We start from the raw sequence: 15195 nt of genomic DNA, 5'->3' as shown, positions 1-15195 counted from the left end.
ACATCTTTTATTGGAAGTGCTTATTCTGTAAGTGGTCATTGTCAAGGAAAATCCTTTTTCCTTTTTTTTTTTTTTTATATATCATTATTATTAGAGACTATTTAGTATATTTTGGAAGGTCCATTTGCTAGAAAAACAATCTGCTTTCACAGGGAGGAGAGAATGACCAAAAGGGAGAAACTGTGTAACATAAAGTGCTGTTACGTAGGTATATTAATGAAATTTCCATTATGAATTATAGTACATAATAGTATGATCTGTGATTCTGTATTTACTTCATATTATATTGTCTCACAGTGTTATATCTACAAATTCTATTGTGCAAAGTCTTTTTGTGGATCTCCCCTAAGAACTGGAGCAATTAATCCCAGGCAGCTGGGACAGATTCAGCTCAATTACCCTTAGCCATTAAGAGCTATTTGATCTAGCCAACTAGTCCAGGTTTTTCTCCATGTTTAACTGAGAGAGTCTGAACTCCCTGGGGAATCATTCATTCACATATTTGCTCAGGAATGGGTAAATCTGGAAGTACTTGTCTATTACCATTGACTATATCTGAAGCCTAGATAAGACTTTAGCTTAGCTAAATTAAATGTTGAAATTTTTGATGGCAAAGGTTAGATGGATCCTACTTCTGCTGTCCTGGTTGAAAATTATTCCTTCTTTTCAGGCAGGAATCTGTATTTTTTTCCTCGTGCATACTGAGTTCTCAGGTAGATCATGCCTTCAGGATCTCACCATCGCTTGGTGCAACCTTCCATCAATCAAACACTGTTATAGACATGGTTATGCTGATATTCTTCATTGCCAAAGAACTACTTTGCGAACACATCATAAAATTTAGTTATTCATGTTTGAATTTCTGAATAGTAACCTTTATTTTTAATACGTAGCTGCATAGGATTTTCTGACAAACGTATTAAGGAGTCTTTAAGGAGTCCCTGGTTGAAAAGATTATAGGCAATGTTGTTTTTTGGTACATTTGGAAATTCAAGCATACATTTTTTTTGCATGCTAAAACCTGTAATTAACATTACATTAAGTCCTTCCCTTGAGATTTTGTTCTATAAGATGTCATTCTGAAAATCTTCCGTGTTTTTGAAACTTCTGTTTCATCTCAGCCATTAACACAAAACTTTTTTGACTGGAAGCTGGAAAGCCTGTAGAATATTTCCAGTTTTAAAATGCCTATAGAATCTCTTGCTGTAACTCTCAGAACTTACTGGAGTGTGAAATGAATCTCTTGAGGAAAAATCAGCTATGCATTGTCTGTGGAATTGGATTTAAGAACCTGAACATTAGTAGTAATTGAAAATCATTACTTTTCATGTCCTGTGGATAACAAAGTTGTGTTTTCTAAATGATGTTGTTTTCAGGATGGCACCTTTCTTCTATGTAACTCAACCAAGAAGGAGAGAAATACCAAGAATTTACCCTTTACGTATGCTATTAAGCAAATTGATATGAAGGAAATACTCGATGTATATTTGAAACAGCTGGGAACAACTGTTCTTGTGATCTTCAAAACATGATTTTGGGAGATTTCAGGGTTAAAGACCTTTCTTGTGGTTTAAAATTGATTGAAGTCAAATTATTGACTTTATTGCTGCAAATCAATTAATTCAAAGTGTAACTGAAGCTCATATTTGTATCCATTATATTTATAGTTTAAATTTTGATTAGGATTTCTTTATTCTGGACACTATAAAAGCAATAATGTGTGTCCTGAAAAATAAATGTTTCATTGCTTTGCAAGATAGTAAGTACTGCTATTGCTTTCAGTATTTTGTTGTATTTTTAAGGGAGAACATGGCAGGTCAGCTAAAGATTTATTATTATTTTTTAAATTCTTAATTGGCATATACAAATGTAAGGCTTTTTTTGATGTTATGCTGTTTTTTTGGAGCAATGTAAGTTATCTGATATGTAGCAGGCTTGTTTCCTTAAGGTATAGCTTATTATGACTAACAAGCTTCACATGAAACCTTTCAGACTAGGTATTTATTTAAGCAACAAGTTGTCAAGGCTAAAAATGCTCCCGTATATGCTATCAGTCCAAATTTAAAGTTTTAAAATTAATTTAAAATAATTTAGATAAATTAATAAATTAAATTAATTTAAAATTATATTTGAACAGGTTTAACAATAGCTTTACATTTTTATGCACCAAGTTTTTAAAAATAAAAATAAATGGAGTATGTTTAAGTGATGTATCGGACACATGTTTTGGAAGCCTAGTACTATTCCCTGGGAAATGCTGAAGACTCAACTTAAAGATTAAAGATTTCTCCATTACATATCTGAATTACAGATTTCAGAATAAACAGGAAGTCCTTTAAAATCAAAGGAAGTTCAGGTAGGGTGTCAGATAGAAGTAAGCAGTTAATCAAAAATGATAATGTGTGTGTAGCAGTACCAGCAATGTCAAGGAGCCCCTTTTGAAGAATGATGACCTTCATATAAAGCCATTACAGAAATAGATGAATCAGGTACCTCACTATGGAAAGTAAGGGTGGAGAGTAAAGAAGCTTGTTTCTTCACCCATAAGGGTGGTGTTATATTTAAAGCTTTATTTAAAATCACAAGTGGAGGTATTCCACTAGACTTTAGCTTCTAGTCCAGAAGGTCACAGGTTTCCTGTATGTCCAGTGTCATATATACCAGCATGCATATGTGCAGTCACATATAGATGTCTTAGATGAAACACATATGGGGATGCCTTATGATGCTTAGAGCACCTTAAAAAACAGTGCTTATTTAAGTGCTTATATGCTTATATTTAGACAACTGAAAGCAGTCCCTGGTCAGTGCAGTAATGGAGGCTAGAGAATGATTCAAATTTAGGTGAGGTTATTTCAACCTGAGTTCCATTTTCCAAGAGGAGAAGTAGAAAAATTAGTCTTCTGACAAATTTTGAGGCAGATTTTCCAGAACACATAAGGGCAAAGACTTCCTGGCTTAATTAAGTCTTTCAAAATGCACTGAAACCCGAGTGACTGGTGTTGAGCTAGTGTCATAAGAATAGTTTAATTAGTTTCATTATCAATATATGCTCAGTTTCAATATCTAAGGGTCATGGATCAAGACATTAACACTCATTTTAAGAAGGGAGATTTTGTTAAAATTTATGGAAAGTCTCTAAATTTTAAAGTGAAGACAGTAATTCTTGCAATGGGTAATTCTTACCCATTTCTTATGAAGGTGGAAGTCAGAATATGTTTTGCTGGTTAACTGGAGTTACAAGTCGGAAGTATGACAAAGTCTTGAATTATTCAGTGCTGTTTGGGCATTCAGCAATAAAAGTGAAGCCCTTCAGCTATAGCTCATTTTAAAACTTGAAGCGAACCAAATATTTTACATTCAAGTACAATACAACAACTGGCATAAATACATTCTTGTGGGATTTTCAATTAGGAAAATATTTACCCTGGCCAAAATCTCCTCTATGCTACTGTTTAACATTTAACTAAACATTCTCTTAAAAAAAAAAAAAGAAAAGAAAAGAAAAAAAAAGTAATAGCATGGTTGTGTTTTATCAAAAAACTGGTGAAACGGACCCCAAAACTCCATCCCAATTCTTTTCCTCTATTAAATGCAATTTTGCCTCCCTCTCTCCTGATCTGTCTTTTGTTTTATGGGTTGCTGCATTATCAGCCCACCATTTTGATTCGTGTCTATTTAAATAGTCACTCTGATTTCAGAGGTCTCCCATAACTTTTAAGTTTTCTTTTCAGTCATTGAAGAGCGGTAGGCACATTCTGGGATTATGTACATCTATCGTTAATTGGCATAAATAGTTTTCAAGAGCTGACTGTTTCTCTCCATTGACAATTAGATGGTGGTCGACAAATTGATAAACCTAGGTACCCACCTTTTATAGTGTCATTTGCACCATCTGGTTGTCAGTTACCCGCGTAAATGTTAACTTACTATAAACATTTCAAAGACAAAAGGAGTGGGTGGAACTTATTCTCTACAAAGTTTTGGTTAAATTCAAATATAATATTTTTTTCTGATTAGAAAGAAAAACAATTTTTTTGCCGTGTCATATATAACTTCTGCAATCAATGGGTTTATGGTACATTACATAGATTATTTGTACTCTGTTCTCTGTGGGCAAAGGCAAGCACACTTAGTGGTTAGCATCCAAATGAAATTTAACCCTTCAGAAGTACTGCCCTTCCTTCCCCTCTGTGTCCTTTCCCCTCTCATATATTCAGTAGATGAGCTTCTTCTGGGTTTGCCATTTAACTTGGTATATGAGTATCTAATTTTCTTTTTGACAGCTCTTTCTATGGCAGATTCTCTTCTTATTATAACTTTATTATTATAACTGTATTTTTTTTCAGTGTTTATGTACATGGGGATACATTTGTTTTCATTCAATACAAATAGAGGCTGTTAGATGCTTCCCTTGTATTTAGTGCATTAAATTAAAACAGAGTACAGTTCTTGGAGATGAATCATGTTAAATGGAGACTTTTCTTACACTATTTTACAGGGGGACAAAGGAAGCCAGGGTGAAAGTGGTATCCAGGTACATCAACTTTTTTTCTAGTCAAAATCATCTGATAACACTTAATAAAAGTGCTAGTAGTTAATTAGGATTTTTTTTTTTAAATTAAGCTCTACAAGAATTTTGATTGAAGAAGAGTAAAAGCACTGAGCCCTAAATCTTCTTCAAACAAAACTACCCAGTATGCCCTGTATGAATTTCCAGCTGCGTTTTTTGGGCTGAGCAGGCTGTGATGGCATTTGGTGCAGACCTTGTGTGGCTCCAGCGATGACGCAGGCTTGAGCATATTGGTTGTGTTGCTGACCTGGGGCACAGGGGCACCCTGTTGCTGACCTGGGGCACCCACCATCCTGGGACAGGCTCTGTCCCTGCCTGCTCCAGTCACCATGGCACCACGTAAATCCTCGTAATCAGTAATGCCACCTGGCCTCTGCCTACTATTATATTATAAGCAGTGGCATTTTTCTTCTTCTTGTCTAAAAGTCATGGAAATATCTACAAGAATAGGTGAGGATACTGTCACTACTCATATCCTAACTTTTGTGTTTTCAGAACAGATATTGTATCTATCTGTACTGGTTCTGCTCTGAGTTCTTGAAGAGTAAATTTTAGATTGATTGGGCCCAGCTCTTGTGTCTTTGTGATATTTTTGATAGTTTAATTATTTCTCCCAAATAAATATATATTTTAAGAAAACATACTTCTTTTCTGAAGGGACGAAAAGGAGAGAAAGGAAGACAAGGAAATCCAGGCTTACAGGTACTGTCAAAATGATAATCCTAGTTCACGACAGCTATGATTCATGTTTGTTTCTTAAGATTATTTTCATCAGCATAAGTATTTATTTTTTTATTGTGTGAAATATATTTATGTAGAACATGATTACATAGTTGTGTTAATTACCTCTTAAACACCTTAAGTATTTTAAATATAACAAATACAACACAAGTAGAGAAGATGTGCATAGGGAAGGACAAGAGGAAATGGACATGATTTGCAACGCAGGAAATCCCAACTTGATCAATGGGAAAAACATTTTGCTGCAAGGGTGGGTCAGACACTGGAACAGGGTGCTTACACAGGTTGTGGCAGAACCTGGCTGGACACAGCACTGAGCAGCCTGCTCTAGCTAGATCCACTCTGAAAAGGAGGTTGAAATCCTGGAGCCCATGTTTCTGTGGCTCAGGGATATTATATCTTGGGAAACAGTCTGGAAGTTCATTTTCCTGTATTATTTTATGAAAGAGTTCATTATGGAAAATTTTCATTAAACTGTTACAAGTAATATAAAACAGATAACAGCACAAAGTGACCTTTGTGAAAAGTTGTAAGAGTGATGCTTGTGATGTTAAGATTTTGTGTATACCATGCTGCACTTTCACGCAGTTTATTACCCCCAATAGTATACTGAGAGTCATTATTGACATCTTCTGTGCACATAAATTACAGATGTTTCCTGTTTCAGCTGCAAATCAGTGAGATCCAGTTATTTCTCTTTTCTTTCAATTCTGAGCCAATGTATTCTGATTGTGTCATAGTTGGCTATCTTGTTATACCACAGAAAATAACTGTTAGTATTTATAAATGCTTGTTAACTACATAATCTATGTCATGTCTAAACAGAGAAGTATTTGTCAGAGGTACATATCTAAAACTAGACTTGGAAGGAAGTCACCGTTGTTTTTTCAGAATTACGACATTGATACAGCTGTCTGTCTAGCCAGAAGGAGCTGATTCCAGTGGAGCATGGGCAGGAGGTCTAGATTGTATTTTAGCTTGGTTTTATCACTCTCAGGGGTATGTAGCTTGACAGGAGCCTGGTAATAAAGCTAAGCAAAAATTTTAAAAAAGAAATAGTTTAAACTAAAAGGCCAGGGACTGTTTTTAACCAAAAGTAATGTCATACTCTGACATTCTACAAATTAAACTTTCTGGGCTTTACCTTTGCAAATAATAGACCCATTTCCATGGGTCATTTATTATTTTAATTATAAGGTGAAACAAACAAAAAACCAAAACAAAACACTTTTTTTCAGATAGAATGATACAGCTGAGTAGCTGTTGCTTGCTTTATTTTATTTTATTTGGAGAAAGCTGAAAAAATAATACAGGGCTAGTGTAAAATTGTTTCCCATGCTTTTCCAGTTTGGCCAGCAACCAAAGAATCAGTCATTCAAATACTTTGTTAGACAGTACTAGGTCCTTCCAAGGTTTCTAAAGCCCCCAGGGCTCCTCCAAGATATAATACAGATTCGCTTGTCCATCAGCAAAGTCAAAAAATCTGTGCTAAGCTGCCAGCTTGCCTGGAATTTAATGATCAATAACACCATTGAACCATTTGGTAGAAATGGCACCACAACCATTTGCCAACATGCAAAATCTGTCTTACAAACTCAGTTGGTATTTCGAAGGCTCTGAGCTTGATTTCTCTCTTGTAAGACAGTATGAAGCATGCACAAAATAAAGTTTCCTTTTGCTAGAGCACAAAACTTTATTTCTTTTGTCTTTTGTAGAATAAATAAGATTTTGTCTATATATGCTACTTCTACACTAATAATATGTGGATAATATATGCTACTTCTACACTAATACTTCTACACATATAATATATATGCTATTTCTACACATGGTATATATTATGTATGATATAATCCCAAGTTACCCTTTTGGTATATGGTATTAAAGTATTACTAAAGTGTTGGTTCACCATGATATACATTTTTAATTCTTATATACAATTTGTTTTTTATGCAAATAGAAATCAATCTTAAAAAATTAACATTTGTGATTGATTATTGAAAGCAAAGGAAAAAAAAATATTTTTTTATTCCAAGTAACTTGGCTCAACTTGCTTCTTTTTTTTCTTTTTTTTCTTTTTTTTCTTTTTTTCTTTTTTTTTTCTTTTTTTCTTTTTTTTTTTCTTTTTTTTTTTTAAATTAATTCCTTAAGGGAATAGAAGGATTGAGTGGAGAACAAGGAGAGGTATGTATTTTGTAATGACAGAGTATTATAAAATTATTCTATTTGTTTCTGCAAATTGTGTTCTGTAAAACATATGTTTAAAGTCTTATTTCCATACTCACATGCATAAGCAATAGAAGAGAAATTATTTGAAAATATCAGAGAATAGAACAGAAATAAGTATTAGTTAAAAGACAACAGATAGCAAAATGCATATTTCATGAAATGCAAAATTTAAAAAAAAGCCAAATATACCTTTAAGAGAATAAAAAAATCAGAAAAGGAGCTGGTTGGAGAAGGCAAATAGTAGAAGAAAAAAAAACCTAACTTTTGGAAATTTAGAAGTCACAAAACACTGGGTCAAAATGATCCTTCTTTTTCAGTACTTTACCTTCAGCATCAGCCAATGCAAAAATATGGAGCACAATACATAATGAAGATCCTTCCTCTTATGTTGCTTTGCTGATTTTGCCAGTCAACAAATTAGGGGCATTTAAGCTGTAGATCCAAACTGTTGCATTTAATGTCAATCAGAAATTTGTCTAAAACCTTTTGAACTGTGATGATACCCTGACTGTACTTTTAGCTTCCCTAAAAGTCTGTGACAAGGGCTTCCACATCTGAACTATTTATCTGTGCATTTTAAACTTGACCAGTGAGATTTCTTTGTGTGCCTTTATTTCAATAAAAGTAATGAAAAGGAATCATGAAGCATATAAAAATATTTTAATTTATTTTTTAGAGGATTCTGTCTTTGAGACTGACTCAGAAAATGCAAGGCAGACTTCTTTCTCTCTACTACCATGTTTACACAGGAATGATTTCCAACTCAGCTTGAAACTTGAGGGGCATATTGGGAAGCCCACTTGGACTTGTCTGGCAGAAACTAAATCTGTTGCTCTCTGGGTTATTTTTAGAAGCCCCATCTCTTTTTCTTATCTAGTTCTTTTTGACTATTGTAGATATATTTATGGTCAGACCTTTCAGTATTTGTTTTGCATATTGTTTTGAGTGTTGGTATTTAAAAGATTAACTTTGTTAGTTGTTTTTGATTCATATTTAGTGAAATCAGGGTGCATGCTGTCTTGTTAATATCATCTTGCTCCAGCTTTACCTAGAGATGTCTTTGTTCAACCCTTTTTCATTAAAGTAGTGTTGCATATCAATAACTGGACATATTCTTCAAAGCTCACTTGCAATCAAATATTTAAATTGTCCTACATGCTACTGCAGTTCTATGAAATACTTAAAATTACAGTTTTGCTTACAGGTGCTTTACTGAATTGTAGCCAAAATTGCTAAGGTGTTACTTGTGTACCACTGAAGTAGCCTCTTTACATGTTTAAAATCATGGTAAAATTCTGACAAATCCTTTCAATAATATTCTTACTGTACATTAAGATACAGTGATGTCGTGGTGTTTACTTATCAGACCTATAAAACTAGTTTATTTTCTGTTTTTATAAAATATTTTGTCATTTGTTTCAGTCTGATTTAATAAAAAGTTTCTTCAGGCTGTAATTCTCAGCATTTACTAAGCTTTTTTCCTTTTTATTGATTTTCTTTGCCAATAGCAAGGGTCGATAAACAAGGCCACACATGAGATGTGGCTGAACATTACAAAACCATGATGCACTGCAGAAAATGTTTTCTCAGCAGTTTCATTTGCTTTTTGGCAGCTTTTTTCCCGTGATGTTTTTTCTACAATAGATGTGATTTTCACAATACTTCACTGGTTCTTAATGCTTTATAGCTCTTTTAACATGTAATTCCAAATAAATCAACTTGCAAGTCAGATGTCGCTGTGTAAACATAACCCATAGCTGTAAAAGTAATTGAAATTAAAACAACTTTTGGCTACATGAACAACATTATTTTCAGATCCCAACACGTACAGCTTCTGGTATAGCCACAGGCAGCTACATGCACTCCATATGTTTATCCCTGAGCCTTGCTGGCCTTGTGAGGGTATTTTAAAAATAGCTGTTAAGTGTAAAAACATTTGCAATTGTGTAATAGAAATGAACAAGTACAAATCTATCTGGTGGTAACTAGAATATCAAATCTCTGTGACTATAATGTTCAAGTTGACAGTAACAAGAAAGTAAAATACAGCTAGCCTGGAAAAAGACAGTTCTGAATTAGCGTATAACTTCTATAAAGGGAGGAGGATATAGACTGCTGTTCAATTCATGCTTGGTATCTTACTGGTGGAGCATCTTTCCAGGAGTCTCTTAGGCATTTTACTGACATCTGTCACATTTTTTCTCATTTGTCTGGTTATTAAGAGGAAAAACTGCCTGCTTTCTTTTAATGCCTTTTTTTTTTTGAGTGGGTCTTGTAAAACTAATGGAAGCAAAATATCTGCCCCTCCAAAAAACAAACAAACAAACAAACAAACAAACAAACACCCTAAGAATGTTTAAAATTCACAGATAACCAGTCACTTGAGTATGTTTTTCTGTGATGGCTTCTCACAGTAGGGTTGCGCTGCCCCAGTGGCATCAAATTTTATTTACAGCAAAGCTAAATGACTTAACGGAAGAACTTAGTTAACCTGAACAGACAGCGGTCCTTTTGCGATGCCAGGTATGCAGTTCTGAGTACTTCTCTTTCAGTGACTTGTTTTCCTCAGCTAGGTATCAGTAACCATGTCATGGTTTTGAGATATAAACCATCTAAACGTAGCAAGGTGAAATTCCTGTCTGTTAGCTCCTTGCATAAAAATGAGTAAGCAGACACCAAATTTGAACCTAGCTACCTGTAGTAACTTATTTGGAGAACTCTGGGCATTGTTACTAATCCATACCAATCCAGAAAGCTTTGAGTGAACCATATATTTTTCTGATGTAAAGTGTTTTGATAAGTGCTATATAGAAGGATATAAAGTAATTTAAAAACATAATTTAAGAATCAGCATGTCTGTGAAGACTATATGCCTAAGTACTTCTTAAACTTGCATTGTTTGCTCCAGTAAGTTTGTTTGTCATATATAGTGATTCTGCTGCCTTGTTTCCGTAATTCCATCAAAATAGTTGGAAAATGAGAAAGAAAAAGTTAAAGTTACTGGTAACACTATGCAGAAGCTGTGAAAAAATGGAAGGAAAAAACTCATCAGGGAGTAAAGACAGTTTACTAACTTTAATCTTGGGCATGTACCAAATTACATTCTACTGAAGTTTTGTTGGCTTCAGCGTAGGGAAAGAGCTCCACAGGAACTATTGCAGTAGGTAATCTCATACACAGAAGAACCATTGCTTTGATAAAGATATATACAGTATTATTTTAACATTTTCCAGTGAAGCAAATGGACTACAGCTATCAACCATACAGAGAGTAAATGAAGTTTAAAAAAATAAAAAGCACCACCAACAAAACAACAAAAAACCCTAACTGAAATCAAACTACTTTTTCTTCTGTCTTAAACACTACAGACGTAGGGTAAAAGTCTTGATTGTTACAGTACATGGGAGGTTTGCCAAGAACTTCAATAGTGCCAGAATTTCACTTGTAATTTTTCCAGCCTTCTAAGAAGGATGTTAATGTACTGTAATGAATTATTCACTTTTTCATGAGAAATTAACTAAGTATTTTCTTCTATATGTTAATAATGAAGAGATTTTTGTTTTATATCAATTAGTAAGTCAAATAAGTCTCTTTAAGATGGAAATTTAGGTCCTTGGTAAATTATTGTATCTGAAACAGTTGTTAAAGAATCTGAAAGCTTAATACATTTTAATGAAATGGATCTAATCAGTATCAAATTAATTTTCAATGACAACTTGATTATATTAATTTTATGAAGATTGTCAGTGAAGATTTTCTCAGAATGTGTTTGCTTGGTGCTACATAGCTTCCAAATGGCATGTAAAGATATGATTGGCTTTTCATTGGTTCTCATTCCAGAAAGGTGAGAAAGGAGATCCAGGCATTCGAGGCATCAATGGACAAAAGGGAGAATCCGGTATCCAGGGTTTGGTTGGACCTCCTGGTGTCAGAGGTCAGCCAGGAGACAGAGGGCCCCCAGGACCACCTGGATCAGATGGAAAGCCTGTATGTATGGGACCTCATACTTGTCATTTTGAGTACCTTAGAACCCCAAACTTACATGCTCTCTGTTTTTATAACTCTTCTCTGTTCAATTTAGGCACGAGGATTTTCAGAAGAATTTATTCGACAGGTGTGTTCAGATGTACTGAGAAGTAAGTTTGAAAGGCTCTTTACTGCTTTTTCCTTGTTTAAAGTACTGAAGAAATTTCCTTGTAATTATAAAGATGTTTTCTTGAAAGCAAGATCAGTATTTTGTTCTGATTTATCACTGGTTTTCATACAGATGTCGAAACACATTTCCACACCACAGACTCCATACTTTAGCATCTTGTTTCCTAAAGGTACCATATTGCATAAAGAGAGGAAGCTGGTTTTGTTTTACTGGGTGGATGGAAACGTTTTTATATTTTACTGTTACAACACTTTAAGCAATTTTTTGTTTGAATTCTCACAGCCCAATTGCCTGCTATTCTTCAGAGTGGAAGGCTACAAAACTGCAACCACTGTCAGTCCCAAAGTGCTTCCCCAGGACTTCCAGGGCCACCAGGTCCGAGAGGCCCCGAAGGTCCAAGAGGATTTCCTGGTTTGCCAGGAAATGATGGTATTCCAGGTCTGACAGGCGTCCCGGGTCGCCCTGGGGCTCGTGGGACAAGAGGTAATGTGTGCATGTGTTGTAGTTTCACACAGCCCTTCACTCCCCCTGCCAGTGGGATGGCAGAGATAATCGGGAGGAAAAAAAAAGTAAAAGCTTGTGGGTTGAGATAAAGACAGTTTAATAGGACAGAAAAGGAAGAGAAATAATAGTCATGATGATGATGATAGAATGTACAAAGCAACTGATGCACAATGCAGTTGCTCACCACCTGCTGACTAATGCCCAACCATCCTCGAGCAGCAGTTCCTCCCACCCCCGCCAGCCACCCCATTTTAATTGTTCCGTGTGATGCCACATGGTGTGGGACATCCCTTTGGTCAGCCTGGGCCAGCTGTCCTGAATGTGTCTCCTCCCAGCTCCTGGTGCACCCCCAGCCTCCTCGCTGGCAGGGCAGCACCAGGAGCTGGCTCTGTGTGAGCACTCTCCTTGGCTCTGTGTGAGCACTGCTCTGCAGCAACTAACGTTATCAGCATTATTCCCATCCTAAATCCAAAGCACAGCGCCATACCAGCTACTAGGAGGAAAATTAACTCTATCCTAGCTGAAACCAGGACAGCAGGTCACCATGCTAATGGCCTTTATGACTTTGTTTTCTGCTTCCAGTTTTGAATGGGACTAGTGCAGTGGAGTAAGGGAATAGCTGGGTTTGTATCACAAAGTGTAATTGAGCAAAGGTTTCTTTGCTTTTGAAGTATGCATGTCAGAAGAAGAGAAAACACAAGAATGCAACTAGGTAACTAGTGTTCAGTTCTGTTATACTTTCCCTTGATCTTTTTACAGAGATTTTTGTTTCCTTTATAGTTTCCTGTAGATATTTTAAACTGCATTTAGATTTTCTTTCTTTTAGATCAGATGTGTTTAGACATGAGCTTCAGTGTATTTTCCATGTTTTCTAGTTTGTTTTCTTCCAAATTTCTTTGTTTCAGCTGTTTTAAAATCTGTGTTTATTCACTGATTATTTACTGTCTGCTACCTGTAGGCTGATTTTTGGTATATGACACCTTTATACCCCTCTTACTCCTGTTTTTTTCTCTCCTTTTTTCTTTTCATCTCATAAGGATTTTTATTCCTTTCTTTATGCTTTTGTTGAAAATTTAGGTTTCTTTTTAATAATAATAGTGAAGCTAATGATTATACTTTTAGGTATCTCAGCCATACAAGCAGTCCAACTGATTTCTGTGAGTTTATTTACAGACTTAAAGTTAAATATAAAGTTAAATAAGGGAAAAATAGATATCTATGTTTATGAAGCAATTGAATTCATTGGGCTGTACTGGTATAAGAGAGCATAGATTTTGTCCCTCTCAGAGAGTACTTCTTTGGTAAAAATTTAATTCTGCAGTGCATTGTGGAAGATTGCCTATGTAGTGTGTATTCCACAGAGACTGTGGTGAATACTTTACACTTTCTTCATGCAACTTCTTAAAAACTTTGCCAATGAAAAGGCAATACAATTAACAAATTTCTTAAATCCTCATCATCTATTCACTCAATTTACAGTGGCCACCTGCTTATTAGGTGCTAAATTGGCTCTTAATTTAGTGGAAGTGAGGATAATCAAGAATTCAGGTACACTATACAAGTTACAAGGAAATGAATATTTACATCCCTTTTTTTATTCAATAAATATCAAATGTTGACTTTCTGATTGTTTTGATGAAAATATTCTTAGTGTGCAAAGATATACATGAATTTGCTAATCCACAGGGCTGCCAGGGAAAAATGGTGCAAAAGGCAATCAAGGAATTGGGGTTCCTGGGATCCAAGGCCCCCCGGGACCTCCAGGTGAGAGATGGCTTGTTTGTGCAGATTCAGTGCATGCTATTTATTAAATTTAAAAAAAAAAAAGTTTGTACAAATATCAATATAGTTAAGAAAAATGTGAACAGTTTTTGTACACCGTAATTACCATATATCTTTCATGGCTGGAGCCTATCTCATGCATGCCTTTTAAATTGTCATAGAACACATTATTTAATATAAGGCACGTCTTGTAGAGATTGGTATCTGAGATTCCCTTTTCTAAACAGACAGGTCTTGAAATCAGACGTTATCTGAAAACTGAGCCTTTATATAATCGTGTGACTTGTAACCATTGCTTAGAGAAGGGAAGTATTCTTCCAACATGCAAAGTTGAGTATTTGGAAGAGAATTTAGAGCCTGATCCAAAGCTAGAGAAATAAATAAAAATCAGAGGACTCTGATTCATGCCCCAGTAATTCCAGATTATATGATAAAGTATAAGCATACCAAAGCAGATTTTCATATTTCCTTTTAAAAGCTGTTTTTACTTAAAGCTCTCCATGCTTTTTTTATTTTTATTTTAAATCTTAATAAGATAACAGTTTTGCTATGCACATATATCAGTAGTTTGTGACAAGAAATGTCTTTTTCAGAAAATAAAACTTTCTTTGTCTTGGTACTTCAGCAAAGAGCACGGCTTCTGCGTGTCCATACTAGTTTCCATTTTAATAAAAATGTAATATATTTATTTCTTTTATATGTGTCACTAAGGTCCAGAAGGTCCCCCGGGTATGAGTAAGGAAGGACGTCCTGGAGAGCGTGGGCAGCCTGGTAAAGATGGAGATCGTGGCACACCGGGAATGCCAGGACCAGTCGGACCCCCTGGAATTTGTGACCCATCACTGTGTTTTAGTGTAATTGTGGGGAGAGATCCCTTTAGAAAGGGACCGAACTACTAATTTGTGATATAATAATTTAGAGGAATAGGAATGGTGCTTGTCTTTAATGGTCTTTCAAGTCTCAGGAAGGTGACCAGCAATAATCCCGTAAACAGGAACAAAAGTACCTCTGACATTATAAACATTACAAATAAGGATCCCAAAGGTTATACAATCCTTTACAAAAGGAACTCCAATAATTTTTTATAACTTGCATAAATTAAATCTCAAGTGTTTTTAAAGAGATCATCAGTTTTAATAGGAATAAAATTAACTATAATATTTGGTATTTAGTATTTAAGTGTCCTGTCATAGTCCTGCTGCCACTGAAG

General features: G+C 35.1%; 1 protein-coding gene across 2 annotated transcripts in view; it reads left to right on the top strand.

Annotated features, from left to right (window-relative positions):
• The window catches only part of COL21A1 (collagen type XXI alpha 1 chain), an 84904-nt gene extending 69986 nt beyond the window's left edge, over positions 1-14918 (top strand). For both annotated transcript variants that reach the window (XM_035542983.1, XM_035542982.1), the window contains 8 exons: positions 4502-4537; positions 5231-5275; positions 7466-7498; positions 11384-11530; positions 11625-11679; positions 11982-12182; positions 13890-13967; positions 14697-14918. In XM_035542983.1, coding sequence (XP_035398876.1) covers positions 4502-4537; positions 5231-5275; positions 7466-7498; positions 11384-11530; positions 11625-11679; positions 11982-12182; positions 13890-13967; positions 14697-14884 — 783 coding nt within the window. In that variant the 3' untranslated portion in view covers positions 14885-14918. The remainder of the gene's footprint in view (positions 1-4501; positions 4538-5230; positions 5276-7465; positions 7499-11383; positions 11531-11624; positions 11680-11981; positions 12183-13889; positions 13968-14696) is intronic.
• The last annotated feature ends 277 nt before the right edge of the window (positions 14919-15195 follow it).

The sequence above is a fragment of the Cygnus atratus genome, chromosome 3 (assembly GCF_013377495.2).
Source record: "Cygnus atratus isolate AKBS03 ecotype Queensland, Australia chromosome 3, CAtr_DNAZoo_HiC_assembly, whole genome shotgun sequence".
Lineage (NCBI taxonomy): Eukaryota > Metazoa > Chordata > Aves > Anseriformes > Anatidae > Cygnus > Cygnus atratus.
The sequence above is the reverse complement of the archived record's forward strand: the minus strand, read 5'-3'. Positions and strand labels throughout refer to the sequence as shown.